The following is a 22119-nucleotide window of genomic DNA, read 5'->3' on the forward strand; positions in this document are numbered from 1 at the left end:
GAAACCATCCCAGGCAATTGGATGATGTCAAGGGGATCACAGCTTTGAGCCCCTCCATGTGGGACTACTGGTGGCAGCCCGTCATACCAGCACTCCTCTCCAGTCTCAGGGACGTGGAGGCGGAGCCCAGTGTGTCTGTATCAGGCAGAGGCAGGGGTGACCTTGGTGAATTTCCCTCAACATACATTTAAGGCAACAACTTTGTAAAAAGCCAGTCCCCGTTGGGTGTGCGGGTGTTAGCAATGTGCGCTCCTGCCCGAGAGTTCCAGAACAGCCTGGGGACTATCCCTTCTCTGACAGGGAGTTAGACACCAGGGGGACTTCAGGTGGGTCACGTGGGGCCAGACCCAATATTCTCTGGCAGCCGGGATACCAAGGTGTGCATCTAAGACAGAGCTCTGAGCAAACTTAAAACCCAGGCAGGCACCTCTAGGTGTTGGGTGGGGTCTCCTTCCTAGGGCATAACCCTTTCCTGGTGCCTCCCAAGGCCTGCAGCTAGAACCGCCTCGTAGACAAGCAAAATTCACCAAACCGTGGCCCCAATTCATTCACACACAGGGACACTGGGTCCCTAAACCTTAGGGCCTAAGGCATGTGTTGTGCACATGCTGAAGACTCTTCAGAAAGAAACCCCAATTTCCATCCTAATACCTCCTCCAGGAAGCTCTTGCCTGCTTAGCTCAGCTGGGGCACAGTAGGAGCCTAGGACAGACAGACAGACAGACATGCCTGCAGACTCTTCTTGGACTTCCTTCCTAACACCCTTCATCCTATGCCCTGGGAGGTCTCAGGAGAGCAGAAGGCCAGTCTCTCTGCATTGCGGTAACAGATGACCACATCGCTCCAGCCATGTGATCAAACTCTGTACAGATTCTCCACTCTAACCCCAGCCCACCCTGCTGGGATGCAAGGTGCCCCAGACCTCTCTGAGTCCCTCTACTGTGGGTCCCCTTGTTCAAACCAAGTTTTTCATGTTTATTTCAAGAGGTTGTGGCCTCAGAGAAAGGCCCATGTGTTGTCCTGTGGGTGTCGGGGTGTGAGACACGGGCAAGTGTTATTAGTCTCCACTCCGAGCACTCCTTACAGCCGGGAAACCGAAAGACACAAGCTCTGGTGTTTCAGAAAAGGCAATCCTGTCCCAGATTCTCTCACCCCTAGGGTAAGGTCTGAAGACATCTCCCGGCCTACTTCTTTCCACAAAAAAGCAAGGGTGTTCTTCACGGTGCCCCTGATGTAGGTTAAACCCATTAGGGGTAGCAAAAGGCAGGGTGGCCTCCTTTTCCATATTCTGAATCCATAACCACCAGCTCAAGGGGAGAAGGAACCTTAAACCAGTGCATTAAAGGTGGAAGTTGGCCCTGGATATGCATCTCCTATGTCTAGGGACTGGGTATGACTACATCTTAGAGAGTCCCCTCCAAAGAAGCCCATTCGGTGTCTAGTGCGGGTTTCAAGTGCGGCCCATAAGGGTGAAAGCGTTAACAGCTAGCTTAATGGACACTTGGTCTGCCCAGACCACACGTAGGACAGCAGATGGGCCCTTACCCCGGGTGTTCTGGCCCTAGAGGACAAGGTCAGAAAGGAAGATGCTAACCCAGAAAACGCTAATCACAAGCCTGGCATGATGAAGCAGGCACGTATACAGGAGGGCATGGGAACTGGCCAATACCAAGACTGACCCCAATGCACAGACTGATCTGGACCTCAGTAGGCACCAGAACTGCCCTCACCCTGACCTAGCCACAGCCTCTCTTGGCACCTATAGACAGATACCAACTACTCCAAGGAAGAGGGGCAGTGTGGGAATTCAACGGGCTGCGGGTGGTTCCTCTACCACTGTTGCCCGGAGCTCACACCCCAGTCAACGTTCAAATTTTTAGAACATTTATCATTAACTCTTGCGGCACCCTCCCCAGGTAGCTCCCATCAGGAAGAGCCAATGAGAAAAAGACTAGTGCGTGTGGGGGGGGGGGCATGAAGCCTGTGTGCATATATGTGAATATGCAGGTATAAAAGTGGGTATTTGCTGTATGTGCATATGTGGAGTTAATATGTAGCCTGTATGGTCACATGTGTTCATATGTATGTGTATATATACCTGTTATATGAGTGGCCTGGCAAACTGTGTGTGAGCTTTCGTGTGTATGTGTGTAACAAGGAATACGTACTTGAAAGCACGCCTGTTCTTTGTTGACTCTTCATGTGAGCCCTTACCTGTGAAGAGGAGTGGATGGGGGTGGGCTGGGGGGAAGGCAGGAGGAGGGGTGGGAGAACTGGTTGGAATGTGAAATGAAATTTAAAAGAATTATAGAAAAATACAAGAGAAACAGGAAAAAAAGAGAAAGTACACCTGTTGTATGTATAGTGTCTCTGTGTGTGTGTGTGTGTGTGTGTGTGTGTGTGTGTGTGTGTGTGTGTATGTGTATACTTGTGTGCATATGAAGGTGTGGTCTGTAACCTTTTGTGTGCACATACATGAATGTACATATATGCCCAGTGTATGGGCTTATGCTGGTAGGCATGTGAGGGAATGTGTTGGGACAAATGTTTTCTGAGGAAAATTTCGCCATGGGGCAGCTGCTGGCCTTAAGCCACACTTGGTCACATGTAAATACCCAAGAAAGTGCACAAATTTTTTGTAGGATCTTCCAGCCTCCATCCTGTCCTCCTTCCCTGAGGGTAGGGATGCCAAGGCATTGCACATTTGTGTTGCTCAGGCCTGGGTCTGGGTTCCCCAAGAAGGGGCTCAGTCATCTCTCACATCAGGGTTCCCAGGTCACCCCTTGAGATGAACTTCCTCTGAGTACCCAACACTGCGGTCTTGACCAGTGTTCCTCGTTTGCAAAGCGTCTGCCTCCCTCTTGCTGTAACCTAAATAAGGACTTCTGGTAAATTCTGCATGGTCAGGGTTTCTGGGGTGCCTGTCCACTGTCATCCCACAAGTCCCTAGCTCAGGGTATCCCAGGCTCTTGTGTCCATGGCAGCTCTGGGGGTCAGGACGTGTGGCTCCACTGTGGGGAGCATGTAGAACAGATGCAAGCCTCTTTCCAACATTCCCTGGAGCTGAGACAGCTATGGCCTAGGGCCTCTAGGGGAGGAGTACTCTGGTGGCTGATCTGTCCAGGGTAGATGTGCTTGCCCGTCTTCCTGTGTGTCAGGTGGAGAGGGTCTGAACCCAGGTTCAACTCTCCAAGAGAAGGCTAGTGAGAAGGGTAGCTCCTCCTCCTGTCTGCACTGCCTGCCGTGCCCATATAGGAAGAGGCTGCTCTCATACTGAGAAGTGGACTTCAGCACTGCCCTAGAGAACCAACGTGCACATACTGAGACACAGGTTCTCAACCAGGAGCCTAGCAGAGGCCTCCTGAGGTACAGTTCTAGCAGCCCTGACATGGAGGACTTGGAGGCCACCGCAGATGACACAACTCAGATGCCCAGATGCCTGGCAGAGACATGACCTCAGGCTTCTCCTGGGAGACAGGGTACCTCCTGCTGAGCACGGACCCCCCCCCACACCAACCTACTTCTACCCCTGCCAGAACACACTTTTTTTTTAAGGGTGGGAGAAATGAGTAGAACTGTGTTCAGGCTCAAGCTCTACAATACTTGCCCTCAGAGACCAGGAAAGTTGTTGCCTCAGAGACGCTGGGACCCCCACCCCACCCCAGAATGCTACCATTCAATGCCAAACACCTCTGGGCCAGATGTTGCAGGACCACAACTGGGGGGTCCTACCTTGTCTCCTAAAGCTGGCTGCTATATGGTCCAAGATGCGCCCCCTCACAAGATGGACAGAGAGTCCTCCTCACCAGGGTAGAGGACAAGGTGTTCCCAATTCTCCAAACACTGAGAGGCCACAGCCAAGGGACCTATAGTGGATGAATGGCTGTGGGTGGTCAGCCTCCAAGGGAAGGATCCTTGCCAGGCACAGAGGCCACGCTCTCATGTGGAGAGAGCCGGCAGTTTGACGATGTCATGTCCATTCAGCCCTGCCTGGATCTGTAGAGCCAAGTGGGCAAGCTGGTCCCCTGACTAAGGACGGTCGGTGCTGGTCTGTTTACCAGGTGGTTCTCTTGAAGTTCCCGCTACAGCCTGGAGACCAGCGCCACACCAGGAAAGAGCGAGGCCATGAGGTGTCAATCCAGACCTCCTGGGCTACAGTGCCAGGGACGAGCAGCCAGAACCTCCCAAAGAACCCCTTTCGGAAAAAAAGGCTGTGAGCTGGGTCCTCCCTCCCCTAAGAGGTGGAACCCGTGGGTGGGAGGTCCCAAGGGTCCGTTCTAAGCTCCAGGTTGATCCCTAAGGACTCACTCCCCTTCCTCGGCTCCAGGAAGAGGGTCCTGATCTAAGGGTGGCTCCCATGGAAGGGTCCACAGATTGTGGAAGAGGGAGGAAGATGCTGGCCGGCAGCTCTCTAGTTAGGTGCCCAGGGATGAGGGGCATTTCCCAGCCACACACAAACAGTGGGCCTGGTAACGCTTTTACTGGGGCAGTCAGGAACTGAGGGGTAAGCAGTCAGGTGTGAGAGTGGGCCATTCCCAGCCACCTACTGTACCTCCTGAGCTCCCAGCCTAAACTGGGAGACCCATGGGCCTCCGGACCGGCCATCAGTAGTAGACAGACCTGCTTTACCACGCCCTCCCTTGTACTTGATCCCCGCCACACCCCCACTTACAGATGCCACCATCACTCTGCTGCTCCTCACTCACAGGGCAGTATCTGTCCCCCAAGAAGATTGGGCAGGGACACCTTTGCTGCCATAGGTAGCTCCTGGGGCCTCCAGGGCCCAGCCTCAACCTCCCCCTCCTGGTTGGAAAAGAACTTCTATAAAACGGTACCGTGTGTGCCAAGGAGCCCTGCCTCATCTCCACTCCACACGAACCCTGAGAGCCAGATCCCAAGAGCACCCTCACGAACCCACACTACTCTATTCCTTCTGTCACTTTAGGAAAGGCCCTGGAACTCCAGCTCCAAACCAGGAACCAGAGTGGGTGTGGCATGGGGGGGCCCAGCAGCCCAGCCCAGTCTCACTTCCTGGGCCCTGCCCAACCCACATCTCCAAAGGGGCCCTCACCGGTGGCAGAGCGTGGGGGAGGCCCACATGGTGTGCAGAGGTCTGAGTCTGTGTCAGACTCCCCCTCTGCAATGTAGGGCCTGACCTTGGCACATGGCGCCACAGCTGCATAACAGCTGCCTAGGGCATCCAGGTTCTCCTTGGACTGGGAGATGCTGAAGCCACTGAAAGAGCGCTCTAGCTCCTCATGGTCCACAGATGGGATGGAGATGGATGTGTCGCTATCCCGCAGGGCACCCTCAGGGGGCCTGCAGGCTGGGGCGCCCTCCAGCCTCAGGAATTCGGTACTGGCCCGGTTGCCCCCACCGTAGGCAGACAGCGACCGCTCGTGTGCAGGGGGTGGTGGGATGCGTACCAGCGAGCCATGGTCTCCCACAGGGGAGGTGCCGTGGCGCTGGTGGCTCTGCTGCCACGAGGTGGATGGAGGACACTGGGTAGGGGGCATGGCTGGGGGTGCAGCGTAGTTCCTCTGGCCTGTAGAGCTGGTGGAGCGGACGATCTTGATGATGCAGCCATGCTTGTCTGCGTGGTCGCGGCTGTCCTCTGGGCTGTGGTAGGGTGGTGCCGGCTCAGGTTCCTTGGCCCCAAAATAGGCCTCTGTCTCTGCTGGTGGGATGCCCATCCGCTGCGTGTAGATGCTCACCAGGAAGTCTAGCTTCTTTTCCATGGATAAGACCTGCAAGAGTGGAAGTCGCTTGGGCTGGGCTTTTGAGGAGAGGTCCCAGGATGCACCCAGGTGAGAAGGGGCAGAGGCAGGAACCCGGAAGCTGCCTCTCTTCTACCCCAGCGTCCGTCCTACAGCTCAGCCTCTGAGCTTAGTGTGAGCCTGATCTCAGGTCAGCTGACAGAGGCACTCATGTGGTAGCTGCTAAGGGCCCATTTTCAGGAGAGTAGAGATTGGTACGCCCTTAATCCCAGCACTCGGGAGGCAGAGGCAGGTAGATCTCTGTGAGTTTGAGGCCAGGCTGGTCTGGTCTACAGCACCAGTTCCAGGATAGCCTCCAAAGCTACAAACAGAAACCCTGTCTCAAAAAAAAAAAAAGTGGGGAGAGGGGGGAGAATTTGGCCATGTGCAACTTCCGGCAAGTTCCACAGTGGTTACCACTGCCAGAGGACCCTCAAGTGAAAATCATGCCCAACAGCTACCCTTCTAGGGTACGTCCAAGCTCCAGATACTATGAGAAGGGAAAGTGCCACACCAGGGGCATCTCACAGAGCTATGCCCCCCTCTTCCTGCATCTTCTCTTATGCCTGGGCTACTCGGCAGCCACAGGCTAACAAAAATGAGACCTGAGAGACAGCAGAGGACATTCCCCTCCCAGGCTTCTCCCACCTGTTTCTCCACCTTCCCAAGCCGTCCCATCATGCTGGGGTCTTCCGGCAGCTCCGTCTCCGCTGGGCCTTTGGTGCGGTCCTTGTCCGTTATCGTTGGGCCCCGCCCCACAATCTGGTCCACTCTAGCGGGAATAGAGACCCAGCCCCCAAGTATGAGTTTGAGAGGGTATGATCAGGCCCCTGCCCCTTCTCCCTGGGCTAACCCACAGCCACCCAGATCCGAGCTCTGAACCCTATCCAGAGCCGACCGGGGGAGCAGCAGGTGCCAGGCAGATGGACACTGGTGCCTCGTGATCTCAGGCTGCCTCCTGACACCTTGGGTCCTGTTTCCTGTCTGTTTCCATCCCCCATGGGATCTGGCACATTAACAAGGAGTAAAGGGAAAAATCTCTCCCCCAAGGGCCCTCTGTAGTATGGCTCCATCCCCATTGGTCTCGCCTCATAGATCTTCCCAGGCCCAGACCCAGCTGGTCTCACAGCATACTGGGACCCGGGGGAGTCAGAGGTGGTTGGTGGGCATCCAACCGAGGGACCAGAGTAGGGGAGGTTGTACCTTTGCCCAAAGCCAACCCCCTGCCAGCTTTACTCCCACATTAATGTGCCATAGAGTTCCTTGGACCCCAGTGGGTATGACGGGGGACAATGTTAAATGTCTGCAGCAAGGACAACAGAAGCAGGGAGGTGGTGAGTGTCAGCTCCATGCGTCGGGACAAGGGGAAAGGGAACAAGGTCCACATAGGAACTGCCAAAGCACAACCAGGGGAGAGATGAGCAATGCCAACCAGGGATTTTTTTGAGGTGGGGGGTCGGAGGGTATATGCACCCAAATGTGCTGATGCATGCATGTGAGTGTGATGCATGTGTCCTCACATTGTGTGTGGGGGGTATACTCACACTCATGTGAATGTACATGTGTGCACTTAAGTGTTGGGTGAGATGAGGAATTCAACTGAGCTGATTGGTGATGATACCCTAATGCCAGCAAGAAGGGAAGGAATTCCTTCGTCCTCAGAGGATGGGCGTTCTTATCTGCCCAGTGTGGCACCGGGAGATCCATGGCATGTTATGAGGGCATGTAGGGCTGTGGCAGGGCTGGTGGGTGTCACAAGAGTGAGCTTGGGCTGGGATCCGTAGGCCACTTGAAAACAAAAAAGCCCGCATAGAGCCTGTAAGCTCACTGCACCCACAGTACGGCTGAGCGAGACTTCTCAAGATGAGCTGTGCAGCCCCACACGCAAAGCAACACCCAAGCAGGTACGTGTCAGCAGACTCTCCCTCCAGTTTCTACAAAACGGGGTGCCCTGCCTGCTTTTGTGGCAACTCCAGAGGAAGGTAGGCTCAGGCTTGCATCAGCCAGGGGCAGCCTCTGCATGCTCCGCTGGACCCATGCTGGGCTCATGCAAAGGAGGGTGGAAAGGGATGGCAGGTGGGACCTTCTGGCTCCAAGCAGATGCCAGTGACAACGGCAAGGGAACGGGTTCCCTAGTGTCCCACTGTCAGCATGGTCCAGGCACAGACGCACAGCCCCTTCACCCCCGCCACATGACGAGCCATCTGCCTGGTGGATCTTGGGTGGGCTTCAGGTTGCTGCAAGGTGGCCCAGGCAAGGGTCCTCTGAGGACCTTGTACCATCTCCTCCCCCGGGACTCAGGCCGGAGCGTCAGACTCAATCCCCGGGTGCTTCTCACCTCTTGGGTGACGTGTGCCAACTGTGCTGTTAAGACCTTCCTGTATGTGTCTGGACATCACCCTGCTGCAACACAGGAGAAGGCTGAGGGGGACTCTGAGGTCTGCAGGGCCTTCCCAGCCTATGGCCTGGATGATCAGCCCACACGGCCGGCAGAAAGACCCAGGGGACTAAGTGGGCTTCCGTCTCCTTGTCAGGTAGTGTCACGGACCACCCTTAGTCTGAATGTCATCTGACTAAGAGCTGCCTCACTCCCTGCTACCCCAGGGTCCCCTTCTCATGGACTGATATGCTCATCACATTGGCATTTGACCTCATGGCCTAAAGGGTGGACAGAGGCTCCATCTGCCAGTTCCAATTTCCCAAACTCTCTGAGCTGCCCAGAGCTCTCCTGTCCCCAGCTGACAGACAGGGCAGTGTCTACCTGCCCTCCTGAGCCTGCTCTTGAGAGTTTTTGCTTTTCCTGGACAGCCAGGCCCACCAGAGGGAGACAGGGAATTATCCGAGTGGTCCTAAGGTAGCCAGGGCTTGAAGCCTCTATTAACTACATCAGAGCTGGCTTTTGCCATCTGACTGTTCTCTGCCCACCACCCCCCCATCTGCCATCTGCCATCTGCCAATCAGCTGAGGGACAGGATAAGGTAGTCTGCCATCTTTCTTATCAATGGCATCAATGATGGTGGTGACAACTTGAAATAATACCAGAACTGACAGAGGCAGCTTGTTGCTAGGTGTACTGTGTGTATGTGTGTGCGTGTGTGTGTGTGGGGGGAGGGTGTTTCTCATCTATTTCTGCCCACCCACTGCAGTGCTGGGAACTGAACCCAGAGACTTAACACATGGCAGACAAGTGCTCTACCACCAAGCTACATCCCCAGTCTTCATGCATTCTTCAGAACAATTTTGGAGGCGGGTGCATCTCACGCCTAAGGAAGTTGCCCAGGAAAGCGTGCACCCACCCATCTGCTTTAATCTACATAGAGCCAAGGTCAGGACCATGTGCATGGTCCTGTGTGCAGGGGCAAGTGTGAAGGGCCTGAGCTGGTCAGGGTCACAGTGTCACTGGCCATCGAGGTCCTCTGCTTTAGCAGCCTCAGCAGATGTCATGGAGAAGTCCCTGGAAAGGCAGTCCCTGTAGATGGAGGACTCGGGACGCTACCTAACAGCCCTGGCAGGGACAACAAGCCCCTTCGTAAGAGAGAGAACCCAGATGCCCCCTGCCCTGTGGAAAGAAAATGCAAGGTGCTGCTCTCATGCGGCCTAGAGCAAAGGGGCTGGCCATTCAGACAGGTTGGGAGGAGGGCAGTGCATCCTAACCTAGGTGAGTACTGGGGTGACTCTCTCGAAGGGGCCGTGGGTCCTTTGGTAGGGTACTTCTTGTGCCGGGGAGTTGAAGGGGGTGGGGGGCCCACAATCATATCTATCCTGGCAGCATAAACAAGAAGAGAGACACCAGCAAAACACAATCATAAACAACCCAGGGTGACTCGCTGGGCATGCACAGAAACACGGAACAACTTGACAATAGTGATTCTTCCGGCAGGCGTGCTCAAAACGGAGCGCGGCGGACCCACACTCTGGCCCTCACATCCGTCAGGCTTTTCCCACGTCCCAGGCACTGTGTCCAACCTGCCCACTGAACCGCAGATGGAGGACAGACAGGATGGATTGATGCTGGGAGCTAAGTCCCAGAAGGGTACTACAGAGCAGCAGGACTCTGCCTCAGAGGCCGGAGGCACAGGGCTCCTCATTGGCGTCTGATTCCCAGACAGAAAGAGAAGGAAAAGGGAGTGTGGAGTGGAAGAGACTGTGCAGCAAATAGTCATGGGGATGGGCGTGGCGCTAGGCTAGAGGCTGGGGAATTCTCACTCACCCACATGCGACACATGTACAGCTTATGCTCTGGGGAAGCCAGTCAGAGGCCCCCAGCCTGAGCTGGGGGACACCTGCCTGGCTTCCACTTATGAGAGCAGCTCATGGCCTAGACCCCCTGCCTCTATGACATCTGCCTTTGCTGCAACTTTCTTTGACCACAAGGAGTTCCCCAGACTGTCTTTGTCGTCCTTACTCTCTGTCTAACCAAAACCCATGTGCCAGTTCCAGGACTGAAAAGCTGGGTGTGCCCCCTGCCTTAGGAGACAGGCTCCTCACAGGCATCACAAACACACATGCGTGTAAACGGATGTATGTGGCTAAGGGTGTGTGCCTAGGAACACGGGGAGCAGCGACACGCTGGAACAAGTTGTAGATATATATGGTCTGTGCATATACCTGTGTCCTCCTGCACATGGGGAATGAACACTTGTATGTGTTGAGGATGTGTCCCTGTGAGCATGTTGGGGGTAGGCTGAGATAATCATGGACCACGTGTCTGCATGTGCACACCGCACATGTTGAATGCATGTGTATATGTGGGTGGACCAAGGCCTTACTCATGTGTACACAATGCATGTGTATGTAACTTCTAGCGTAAGCAAGCCTGTTCTCACACACAGACAAGCCAGCGGTTGCCTCTGATGTGCTTCCTACTCAGAAAGTAGCCCCCCCCCCACCATGAGGAAGCAGATTGCTGTATCTTGGAGGAACAGATCCAGGGTTCCCAGCACTGCCTGGATGGCAGGACTCACAGAAGCCCTGTGTTTCCATCTCTTCACAGAAAACACTCCTGTCTCAGCATGTATGTGCATGCCACACACATGCATACATATGTACCAACACACATATGCACATACACAGCATAGCGCTTGGCGCCTATGCATACACCCGCACTTCATATGCACATGTTTGCACACATATATGCACACATGCATGCATACATAGACACATTCACACACATGTGCACACATATGTGCATGTGGACAAACACACACACACACTCACCACCACAGTGCAGGTGAGTGGGAGAGAAAAGGGAGGGACAGACCAAAAAAAATACTAAAAACAGAAAGATCGTGTGAAAACACAGCAGAAAGCAATGAGAAGCCAACAAGGCGGGAAGAGACCTCCAATGGTGGCACTGGCCCTGTTCTGCACACCTGTCACCCAGCCCTTGGTGCCCCTTGTGCCACGCCTGGTTTTGTCCCGGAGGGCCCTGTTCATGCCCAGACTGGACAGGCGGGGGCTCTTGCCTGGACTGCAGGCTCTTGATGCGGGACAACATGTCCAAGTGTCCAGCTGAGTACTGTTCGATGACATCCATCACGTCATATGGGCGCAGACTCTCCTTGAACTTCCGCTTAGATACCAAGAACCGCATAACGCTGCAGAGATGGATAGATCGTGAATTCCAGACAGAGACTACACTGCCAGGGGCCAGCTCCCATATCCAACTGCCTGTCGCCCTCAAACAACTCCAAGACCACACAATTCCTGGGAAGCAGCATCCATTCTCATCTGGGCTACCCACACACCCTGCCCCACCATGGGCTGGCTACTCAGTGCTCAGCCTCATGACAATCCTATTCTCCTTGGAGCCGCTGGTATGTGGCAGCTGTTGGTTTTCTGAAAAAAACCCTCCTGCCCTTGTCCTTCATTTCATTCACACAGTCAGAAGCTTGGCTCTCAGGTCCCCAGACAGCTCCACCAGGGCTCCATGGCCCTCTGGGAACAAGATGACAGGCATGGGAGCTAGAATGGGCAGGGGTCCTCCTCGGGACTCCCTGTGCTTTCCCAATAGTTACGGCCTTTGGTGACTCGGCAAGATCCCTTGAGGTCACTGATCTCATGCAGGATGGACAGGAGTCCCTCACCACACAGCTCTGATGCTGACTTTGAGGCCAGGGGTGAGATCTTCAGTCACAAACTCGCAGTTACAGCTCTTGTTGTCCTCCACAATGTCCTCCCCGGGGAGGCTTGCTTCTGGGTGGAAGGAAGCACAGGCTATGAGAACACCATCACGACAAGGTGCAATCCCCAGACTGACCACCGGGGGCCACTCAGGCTCCCCCCAGGAGACCCCTTCGATGGCTCCGCTGCACTGGAGTAACCATCCCGCCACCCTCCCCATCCCCCCACCCCCGCTTCTCTGAGGCTCTCCTTTGTCAGTCTCTTCTCCAAAAGCTATTACCTGGACAACACGAGGGCTTAAAGGACACCCCTGCCAACAGATGCATGGATGGCCACATTGTGGTCACTGTTCAGCCAAAGAAATGAAGACCACTATCACACTCCCTTCCCCCCGAAGCCACCAGCCTTGGGGTGGCAGCTGACCCACCTTCCGAGTTCTGCCGGGATGCGGCACCCTTGATGCGGAAGGCCTGGCGTGCCCGGCTGCGATCGCCAAAGCTCCAGCTCTTGGGCACCTTGCTTGGGCTGTCGTCGAGGCTCTGGTCAGCACTGGGGGACCGCCGGACCGTCTGGGCCTGGGGAGACCCCTTCCCCTTGGCAGCCACACCTCGGGGGCTGGAGAAGACACGATCTTTCAAACTGACCTTCTGACTGTTTCCAGGATAACCGACCGACCAGCAGGCAGAACCGGCATAGACAGACACACACAGAAGAAAAAAAAAAAAAGCAAGAGAAATCACTCTGGAAACAGCAAGTCATGTCTCTTGGCAGCTGACGCCCCCCCACCCCGCCCCGCCCCACCCCGCTCCACCCCACAAAGCCAGGAGGGAGATGCAAGTCCAAAGAGTAACCGACCACGCTGGGGAAGAGGGAGCAGTGGTTGGAGAAGCACAGGGTAGAGGTGAGGAGCCGCACGGGTGTGGCCAGACCTGGAGAGGCAACGCGGCGGGACTCCTAAATCATTCAGCCATCACCACCACAAGGTGCCAGAGCTCTCCCCACACTGCCCTGTCAGCTTCCCCAAATGACTCCCAGACACTGGAGACTGGATGTCTTCCCTGGACCTTTGTCTGCATTAGCCCAGCCAATGGCTTTCCCTGTTGCCCATTCCAACTGCCCCTGGAGTGTCCTGTTATCCTATGACTTCCTGTCCCAGGATCATCAGAGATCAGGGCTACTGGAAGCTAATGTGTCTAGATCCAACTTTTTCTTTGAGTCCCAGGAACTGTCTAGCCTCTATGTGGGGCTGGTGCCCAACATGTCCTGTCTCTGGACTTCAGACTCCTCCCCTTGGGATGTTTCTAGGAGGACATCGGGGATGAGGTTACTCAGAGACTAGGCTTCTACTATGTCTGGACTGGCTGTCCCAAGCCTCAGCCAGCCCCAGGCGGTGGCTGTAGAAATGGGAAAATGACAGCCAGCCCCTGCCGAAAGCTCTTTCCCCCTGGGCTACTGTTTACAGACTCTAGAAGGTCCTAGACCCTCCCTCACCCTGTGTTCTTCATAATCCCAGAGTTCAGCAGCTCACTGTGATCTAGACATCTGGTCTGTGACTAGGGTGCTTCAGACAGTAGTGGCCTTCACTCATTACTCCGGGGGCAACATGCCTCAGTCCAGGCCAGCTACTTTTTCTACTGACGACTCCACTATAACTCCAGAGGCAGAAGGCAGCAAGTCTCTTGTGAAGTGGGACTCACTTGTTCAGCCACACAGGAGTCACAGGACTTCCCAGAGTAGCTTCAGGCAGGGTCTATGGCAATACCTAGCAGCCATAAGGGTAACTCCAAGGAAGTTTCAATGCTTAGTATTGCTCATCATCAATGCCTCAGAACCCAACTTCACACCCAGCCAGTGACCCACCATGGGCCACCAGCCAGAGAGACATGCCCAAGAGATAATCACAGAGGAGATGGCCACAGTGCTAAGTCCATCCACTTGGGACTGTGGATGGGACTAGTGGCCCTCGGCACCCCATTGTGACAGTAGGCAACTTAGGAGACCATCCTTGCCTTCTCAAACTCTTTAAAGGAGGAGGAGGGAGAAGAGGAAGCCAGAGGCACAAAACCCACACAGGGAAACTGAGGCAGCTTCAAAGTGCCCTGTGTCCTGGAAGCATCAGGAGCCAGTGGTATCTGCTAGCTTTGGAAAATGTCCCTGAGTCGAGACTTCTGTGCTTCACTGAAACGCTGGCAGCCACACAAAGGCATGTAGTGGCCAGGGGCACCCAGAATCCACCTGACCTTCTGGCCCCCTTCCAAACAGAAGATTCTAGTTGGGTCTAGGGAAAACTGGATATTCAGGGGTCTGTGGCTTCCAAAATGTTTTCTCCTCCCATGGGCCCCTCTATCGCAGGAACTATTGAAGACCCAAGACAATGTGTCTCTCATGGTCCTCCCAGGGTAGACAGGGTAGAGCAGCTAGGCTGGGGGAGTTCACCCTTCCTAGTGTCACTCAGGGGTTCTTCCTCTGTCCCACCACCCATATCCCAGCTCACACAGTGAAGGAAGGGAAATGAGCCATCACTAAGCAGCCTGGCTTTGACCGCCCTGAATCAAGTTACAGAGCTGCCTGGGGGTCCCAGGAGTCACTCCGTGTTGCAACAATTTATAACCAGTGTGCATTTAACTCTGGCTGTCAGGCAGACTGAACTTGCTATAGCTGGTGATGTCGAGTCAGGTTCTCACTGCCTCCCGACACCCAGCCTCTGCTACATCAAGAGGGACTGAAACAGATCCCTCCGGTCAGGTTACCCAACGTCAGCCACTCTCCCTTCCTAGTGGTGACTTCTTCCACAGCCACCAAGAGAAGTTGTGAACCACACACACAGAGACCTGGACTCTAGCTCCACATAAGGGCTGCGGCCCACAGCGGAAGTGCAGCTGCCAGGAAAGAGGCCCCCACCCTTATTCCTGGTTCCTCAGTCTCCAGCTCTTCACACTGTCCCTTCCCTAGAAGGAGGCTCTGACAGAGAAAGGGACAAAGTGGACTGCGGTTGACATTCAGGCCCCACACAGTCTTCCACATCTCTGGGGCCTGGACAGAGGCCGTGGAGTCTCAGGGACTCCTCCTTACCTCCCAAGCCACCAAGCCAAGATCACAGCAAACATCAGGCAGGAAGCTCTCCAGAGCATCCTCTAAAGCCCCAGCAAGAAAGCCCGTAAATGACTATCCTGCCTGTGAGTTAGGAGTTAGCCAGGAGTCAGCTCAGGAAGACTCTGGGGAAGCAAGCAAACCCCAGCCTCTCTCTTCCTGCCACCCTCCCCAGAGTAAAATTCAAAAGGAAATCAGCCATGAGATGGTCCTCGCCCTAGTCAGTGCATGGGGACCCAGACTCAGCAATGCAGGGAGCCAGCATCCATAGATGAACTGCCCAGCCTGTGTATGGACCAAGGATGCCCAAAGGATAATCCACAAAAACACGCACAGCAAGGCGGACTTTGGCTGGGCTCCCGCAAGCCCCATCCTTCCCAGCCCTTCTGGTCTTCAAGCAGCCTGACCTTTAGCTTCTGCCCTTAGGGTCCAACCTGTGGCCAGAAGCACCTGAACACAGATGCCATGGGCAAGCAAGGCAGCTTCAGCCAGGGCCTGAGCAGGCCGCCCTCCCAGGGCAGCCCAGACACCCAGCTCCCTGTCTGCAGCTGCAACACTCTCCCCATAAGCACCCACCTCCAGTGCACAGAGCCAGCAGAGAGGCCTGTGAGGTGAGGAGGTGGCCTTCAAGCCCCTCTCCCAGTGGAGAAGGACACAGAGCATGCACGGGTGCAAATGCACAGCATGCTGCTCGGCACAGCTGGCCACATGCACGTGATGGGGGTGGGAGGCTCCCCCATGCGGGGGCCACCACAGCTGCCTGCATATGGCTGGGTTGCACCAGCCAGGAAAGGGACAGGCATGGGAGGGCAACCAGGAGGCAGGGGTCCCAGAGCAAGCAGGACAGATGCCTTCACACATGGACGACAGACAGGGGAATGGGACGGAAAAGGTGTAATCAAGGTGCAAAGGGTTAGGAGGCTTTTCACCATCCCGTTTCCAGTCTTCCCTAAACCAGGCCTGCAAGTCAGAAGGGGGAGACATGGCCTCTGGCTTTTGGGGGCCCTCAAGAGCCCAGAACACAGCGAGCTGCCTCCCTCAGTGAGGTGCCGGCTAAGGGTCGGTCCTTAATGCCTAGTAGAGGTACCAGAGTGGCCGGCCCCAGAGGAAAGGTTTCCTGAGGGACATTGGACTGTTTCTACAGCAGTAACCCTGGCCAGCCAGCCCCTGCTCTGACAGGAGGGGTCTCCATCTAGAGTTGGAGGCCAGGCGCCCAACTCTGCCCTGTGCTTAGGCATCATGGGACTCAGAGTTGGGTGGGCACTGTGCCGGCTCATCCTGAACCTCTAGTAAGCAGGGAGGGCAGGAGCGTGCAGCGTGGTCAGTCCGTGCGAGCATTGCGTGGTACCTAGAGTGTCCGGGGCAGCATCCACACAGGCACCCTCGGCACGGTCTGCCTTTACTGGAAATGAGGAGAGCATAGTTAGTCCCGGGGGCGGCAACAGGACCCAAACAGAGAGCAGGTAACTGAGGCACTGTGACCACCCAGGGAGTTGAGGCTCACAGCGCCCCCAGCCGCAGTGTCTGCGTCTGAGCAGGGACAGAGAGAGAGAGAGAAACGGGTGCGCGCGAAAGTCTTCCGCGGCCTGGGAAAGAAAAAAAAAAAAACAGTCCTCTATTTTTGGAGAAAAAGAATCCCCGTGGTTTTCCTCCAAAAATACCTTTTCCTTCCAAAGCCAGAGTGTGGGTTCATGTTTTAAGAGATGTATTATTTTTTGCTATATCCATGCCAACAAAAATAATAATAATAACACATGAACCAAGATGTTGCAGGAGGGCAGGTGTGGATGGAGATAGAGTGTGATGTGACTGCCGCAAAGCAAGCTCTTTTTAGGGAGGGAAAAAGAAATGTGCAGTTTAGCTTTACAAACCAATTGGCAAGCGGCGAGGTTTTGCCACACCAGCCTACAGCCCCGTTGGCAGTGGACTTGGATTTATCCGGGAGGTAACCGCTGTCCTCAATTAGAAGGAAGTTCAAGAGAAGAGGCTTGGGGACACACTCGTATTTAGAAGGACTGACCAAGTACATTCATCTGGGATTCCACGAGTCCACCTCATTGCCATGGCCTGAGTCAACAGAGCTCCAAGGAGGTACCTGAGGTACCTTAGCAAAATCCTAGCCAACACTGGCCCTTTCCAAGAATTCCCTCCAAACTCTTGAGATTTGTTTTGCATTAGAACATGCAAAAAAAACTTTAAGTAAAAAAAAAGAAGAGAAAGAAGAAGAAGAAAATGGTGTCTAAGACCAGTCTGGTCTACAGAGTGAGTTCCAGGATAGCCAGGACTATGCAGAGAAACCCTGTCCTGAAAGAAAAAGAAAGAAAGAAAGAAAGAAAGAAAGAAAGAAAAAGAAAAAAGAAAAGGGGAAAGGAAAAACAAAGAAAATAACAAAACACTCTTTTTTTCCTCCAAGCCTTCCCTCTTCCTATGTAGTTAAAACAGCACTTTGCAAATTTTGCACCTGAGGAAACCAACATATAGGACCATCTCAAGTCAGAAATGAGCCCCAGGAAGAAAGTGTTCAGGGAACCATTTCCCACTACATATTTATTCAAACCACTTCCACTCTCTGCTCTGCGTCATTGACGCACGGGCCTCTCCACTTAGGAGCAAAGGACATAGTTCTCTAACTAGCGTAAACAGAAATTGGAATTAGAACTAGATTCTGGAAAGCAGGCTAGGCTAGTCGCCAAACTGTTTGTACTTCTGCCCAAGCATCCACATACGTTTGACACTCTCGGTAGACAAGCAGCTTCCGGCTCCTCACATACTCTGGGGATGTAGGACACAGGCTGGACGCATGCTACCGACCTACTACAGGGTGCTGTTGCCAGCAGCATCCCCTATGACTCAACCCCGGGTTAAACAGCCTGTTAAGCAAGTGAGCCTACCCCCTTGGACCCTGTCCATCCTAACAACAAAAGACAGGTAGTCCATTCACAGCACCTTTGACAAATGTCTTTTTTGTTCCCTAACAAAAGAAGCCAGGACCCAAGACTCTGTTTTGCAATAGAGACCATGTGTGATAGTTGTGCCGTCTAGTGGGGTAGCCACTGAACACCCCTGGCCACTGAAACTCGGGAATGAATACCAACTGTGTCCACTTTAACGAATGCCTTGTCCTTCCTGTCTGGGAAAACATGGCTTGAGCGCCTGACAAGATCTGAGGAAGAGAAAGCTTCTTCCGCAGCCTTCTCTGATTGGTGGGTGCCAAGGACTCCAATTTGTGCTGGTGTGACATTGTTCATTCCCTCCGACCCCATTTTTTTCTGCCCCATCAGTAAAGTGAAGCTCTATCCTATCTAAGAATGGTTGGCCAATCCCATTCCCAGGCAGATACCAACTAGCCAGCATACAAGGAACCCAAACTCAGTGGGGAACAGATACTCCCACAGACACTGGCTAAGGCCAGACAGGGTACCAAGACACACACACAGACACCTCCATCTGTGAAGAGTGGGACCATGTGGACAAGAAAGGAAAGGCTGGGGTTAAGGCTCCTCTAGGCATAGGGTAGGAGACAGGGAGGAAGAGGACAGGCCCACAAAGGACAGTCACAGGAACTACAGTCACAAGAAACACCAGTACAGCACAGGCCTGAGCTCCCACCTGCCCTGGATCCCCCAACCCAGATGCCCCCAGAGATTCCAGCCTAGTCATATAGGTCTCCTCAGGAACAAACCGCCCCGCGCACCTGTGCCCTGAACCACAAGATGCTGGGAAAGGTTATCTTCAGCAGCTGAGGCAGAGGTCCTGGGTTCACACTTGCCCAGATAGATAATGCTAGCTGATACTTTCGGGCAAAGTGCAAGGCTGTGCCTAGAGCCGGACAGAGCAGTGGCCACCGACTTCTGCTAGACTGGCTGAGTCCAAGGACAGCAAGACTCTGGGGAAGTAGGCTTGCCCCCACACACTTAGCATTTCAGACAAGAGCCCAGGGACAGGCTCAACCCACTATTTTCACGTAGGTAGCGATTTCCTGCACACTTCCTATGTTCTTGATACTTAAAGGGGGAGGGGTGGTTATAGCTGCCCCTGGCAGAGGCCAGAGATCCACCCCACCTTCCATTACCTGGCCAGCAGGTTATACAACCCAATGAAGGAGCTGGGGGTCTTCACTGGCAGAAACCACTCCTCACTCCCTCAACACTCAGCCCTCCAGGTGCCCCCAACCTCCTTGAGGAGCCCCAGTGTCCGTGCAAAGGTCCTGCACACCCTTCCCAGGGATGGCAAATGTGCTGCCCCCCCCCAACGGAGCATTTTGGGAGCAGAGTGTCCTGGGAGGAGGACTGGGTTGGTGGGCACTGGCCCTCAGGGAAGGGTGTGGAGGTACAGGCAGGCAGGGCCACTGACACGCGGGGAGGACAGAGGAGTGGCGGGGTGGAGAGCAGGGGAGCCACGGAACATACCGGAGAGCCGGGGGAGGGGGGGACGGGCTCCCGTGGGTCCTCACCTTGAGTCCTGATTTCAGGGTCAGCACCTCATCCCAAAAGACAGAGCAGACGAGAAAGGGGCCCAAGAAGGGCAGTGACAGTGATTAAAAGCACTTGGGGGCAGCAAGATTTTTCCAGATGGGGGCAGAAGAGGAAGAGAGAGAAAGAGAGGCTGAGACGAGAAACGCGCAGGGCGTGCTAAAGCTACGGCGACAAGTGCAAGAGACTGCTGGAGCCCAGAAGCCTCCCGGGGAACTTGCTCCCAGTCGGGGTGCGAGTGTCAGGCAGTCAGGGCAGCGTGGAGACAAGACAAAAAGCCTCCAGACCTATCACCCACCAGGGCAGTCTCGGTCCACTTGGGTGGCACAGCCGAGGGTTAGGCCAATCTCAGGCCTGGTGTCCAAGACCAAAGAGACTCCCAGGCTCAGGGTCATTGGAAACAGCGCTGAGTGAGGGACAGACCAGAATAGCCCCCGATGGACAGTGAGGAGTTGATGTGGGTGCCAGCGGCAGTGAGGGTGTCAGTACTCTCCTGTTTTACCCACATCGAGGCCAGGTGAGGCCAGCTCTCTTACCTCCACTTGTCAACAACCAAGACTGCACTACCCTGATTGCCCATCTCTCTCCAGCTAGTTTTCTTAGGGGCCAGGGCTCCCCATCATAGGTCGTCCCTCTAGCTGATTTGGGAAGCCAGTCTTGGCAATTCAGGGCACGACCCATAGGTTCTCCTTTTGTGGTGTGGGAGAGGAGGACAGTGTCCTTCTCCAGTGGATAGAGGGTGGGTTCGGCCTAATTCCACCCCCGCCTCTGCTTAAGAGCAATATATATATTAAGTCTGGGGGCCATAGCCACACTGCACCTTACGGACAGGTTACTTGGGGGAAAGGGTAACTCAGCCTAACGGCCTTGGAGACCCCAGGCATATGCACACCAAACTCAAAAATCTGTGAGATGGTCTTTCTTTGCTTATAAGTGCCAGGACAGCACGGTCTGTTTCTGTCTTTCTCTACCAGGAGGAACTCACACTGGAGCCCTGTCTAACCAGCCTGAGCACGTGGAACCTGGGAGGCCAGCAGGGACCAGGAGAGCGGGCAGTGAGGTAGGAATCTCCATGGAGGCATGAGAGGGGATGGGGCATCTCAACCTCCTCAGGAGGACTCTGGCTCTCTCCCACCCAGGGGCTGTCTATCAGGATAGCAGGAACCTCTCCCCTCTGCCAGCATCTGACCCTGTACTCCCCCCTCCCACTAGAGTGCTTGGGATTCCCAACTGGGCCGGCCAATACCTGCAGGGCACATAGGAATCTGAGCCTCAGAGTCCCCTGTGGGCCGTGTTGGGGAGAGATGACCTCAAGAAGCCCCCACCCATTTGCTGTCCGGATCCCTGTGAGGAGGCTGTAACTGAGCAGTGACCCTGGATGTGTGCCAAGGCACACTATCACACACTGCACACAGAAGCACACATGGGGTCCCATGGCAGCCCTGCCCCCGTGACACATGTACAGTGAGGGGGCAAGATGAGCGCAGCACACATCAGGGCAGCTGGAGGCGCACACATCAGGGCAGCTGGAGGCAGGAGGGACTGACCTTGGTGATGGCTCTGGCTGTGGCTCCTTCCTTCAAACAGAGGAACAGGGAGTTAGTAGACACCCACCTCCGGCATCCCCACGGCATATCCAGTACCCCAGGAACGGGGACCTCCCTCGGTACCCTTTAGGATCCCTCTGATCTACTCAGGTCCTCAGCCTCAGACCTGACACCTGTCCTCATGCCCACAGATTAGGTTGTATGCAATAAGATCCGATGCAAAGAGCCATCCTCCTAGAGTATCTGTTCTCTTGATGAGGCACTACAAGGCCCCGGAGCAAGGCTCGCGGGAAGGAAGGGACTGCCAAGGGAGCTGCGATCCTCTAACCCAGAGGGCTCTTTTATTTGAGATTAATGGATAATCATTTCAGCAGACTCATACGAGCATGATAATAAAGTATCAAAAATCCGCGGCTGAAGAAAGCTCTTGACTTAATGGGATGTCCATCCTTCTGTTCAGTTTTTCAGTGGGAACAGGAATCAGCCAAGAACTTTGCCGTGGTCCATGATCAGTGTTTGTTTCAAGGCCAGTAGTCATCCCCAGGCCCTGATTTACTTGCAGGGCTATTTTTTTGTTGGGATTGGTTCTTTCTAGTAGTGATAACTAGATGGTGGCCGGACCTTATTTAGCTGATAAGGAAAGATGAGGAGTGGCCCCTGTCACCCTCAGCCGTATAGTGCCAGACAAGTCTTTTGTGTGACAAGGATTTGCCACTACATTTCCAAATACTGTGCACAATAGCTACTGTACCACTATGATGTGGGCAGAGAAGTTAAAGCAGAGGAAAACGGGGTTCAGCCAGGTTCCGGAATCTCCTGAGGATAAGCCCAAGTCACTTCAGTTCCCTCCATGGCCCTCATGGAGGAATCACACGCCTGTGAGGGTCTAGCCCAGCAGCCCTGCTGGGAGCTCAAACGGCCTGAACAGCTGAGGAGGGCATGTGCACACCCCTACCCACCCTATCGGCCCCCAGCTGCGTCTAGAGGAAGTTAGACATTTGAATTTTCCTTTCTTGGCTTCGGGGGCCACAAATCCAAAGTCAAGGTGTGAGTAGTCACTCCTCCAGTGGACCAGGGAAATGGCTGCCTCTTCCAGCTTCGGGGGGGGGGTGTTCTCGCATCATTGGCTAA

At 54.6% G+C, this 22119-nt stretch overlaps 1 protein-coding gene across 18 annotated transcripts in view; it reads right to left on the reverse strand.

The window, feature by feature from the left end:
• Positions 1 to 4465: 4465 nt before the first annotated feature.
• The window catches only part of Kcnq2 (potassium voltage-gated channel subfamily Q member 2), a 57007-nt gene continuing 39353 nt past the window's right edge, over positions 4466 to 22119 (reverse strand). For 2 of the 18 annotated variants that reach the window (XM_040732672.1, XM_040732669.1), the window contains 8 exons: positions 20989 to 21018; positions 16318 to 16371; positions 12307 to 12530; positions 11843 to 11951; positions 11129 to 11353; positions 9411 to 9518; positions 6405 to 6528; positions 4466 to 5747 (listed from right to left, as the gene is read on the reverse strand). In XM_040732672.1, coding sequence (XP_040588606.1) covers positions 5025 to 5747; positions 6405 to 6528; positions 9411 to 9518; positions 11129 to 11353; positions 11843 to 11951; positions 12307 to 12530; positions 16318 to 16371; positions 20989 to 21018 — 1597 coding nt within the window. In that variant the 3' untranslated portion in view covers positions 4466 to 5024. The remainder of the gene's footprint in view (positions 5748 to 6404; positions 6529 to 9410; positions 9519 to 11128; positions 11354 to 11842; positions 11952 to 12306; positions 12531 to 16317; positions 16372 to 20988; positions 21019 to 22119) is intronic. The other 16 variants (XM_040732677.1, XM_040732675.1, XM_013116642.3 and 13 more) reach the window with 12 other exon arrangements.

Source organism: Mesocricetus auratus, unplaced genomic scaffold (assembly GCF_017639785.1).
Source record: "Mesocricetus auratus isolate SY011 unplaced genomic scaffold, BCM_Maur_2.0 Super-Scaffold_100028, whole genome shotgun sequence".
Classification (NCBI taxonomy): Eukaryota; Metazoa; Chordata; class Mammalia; order Rodentia; family Cricetidae; genus Mesocricetus; species Mesocricetus auratus.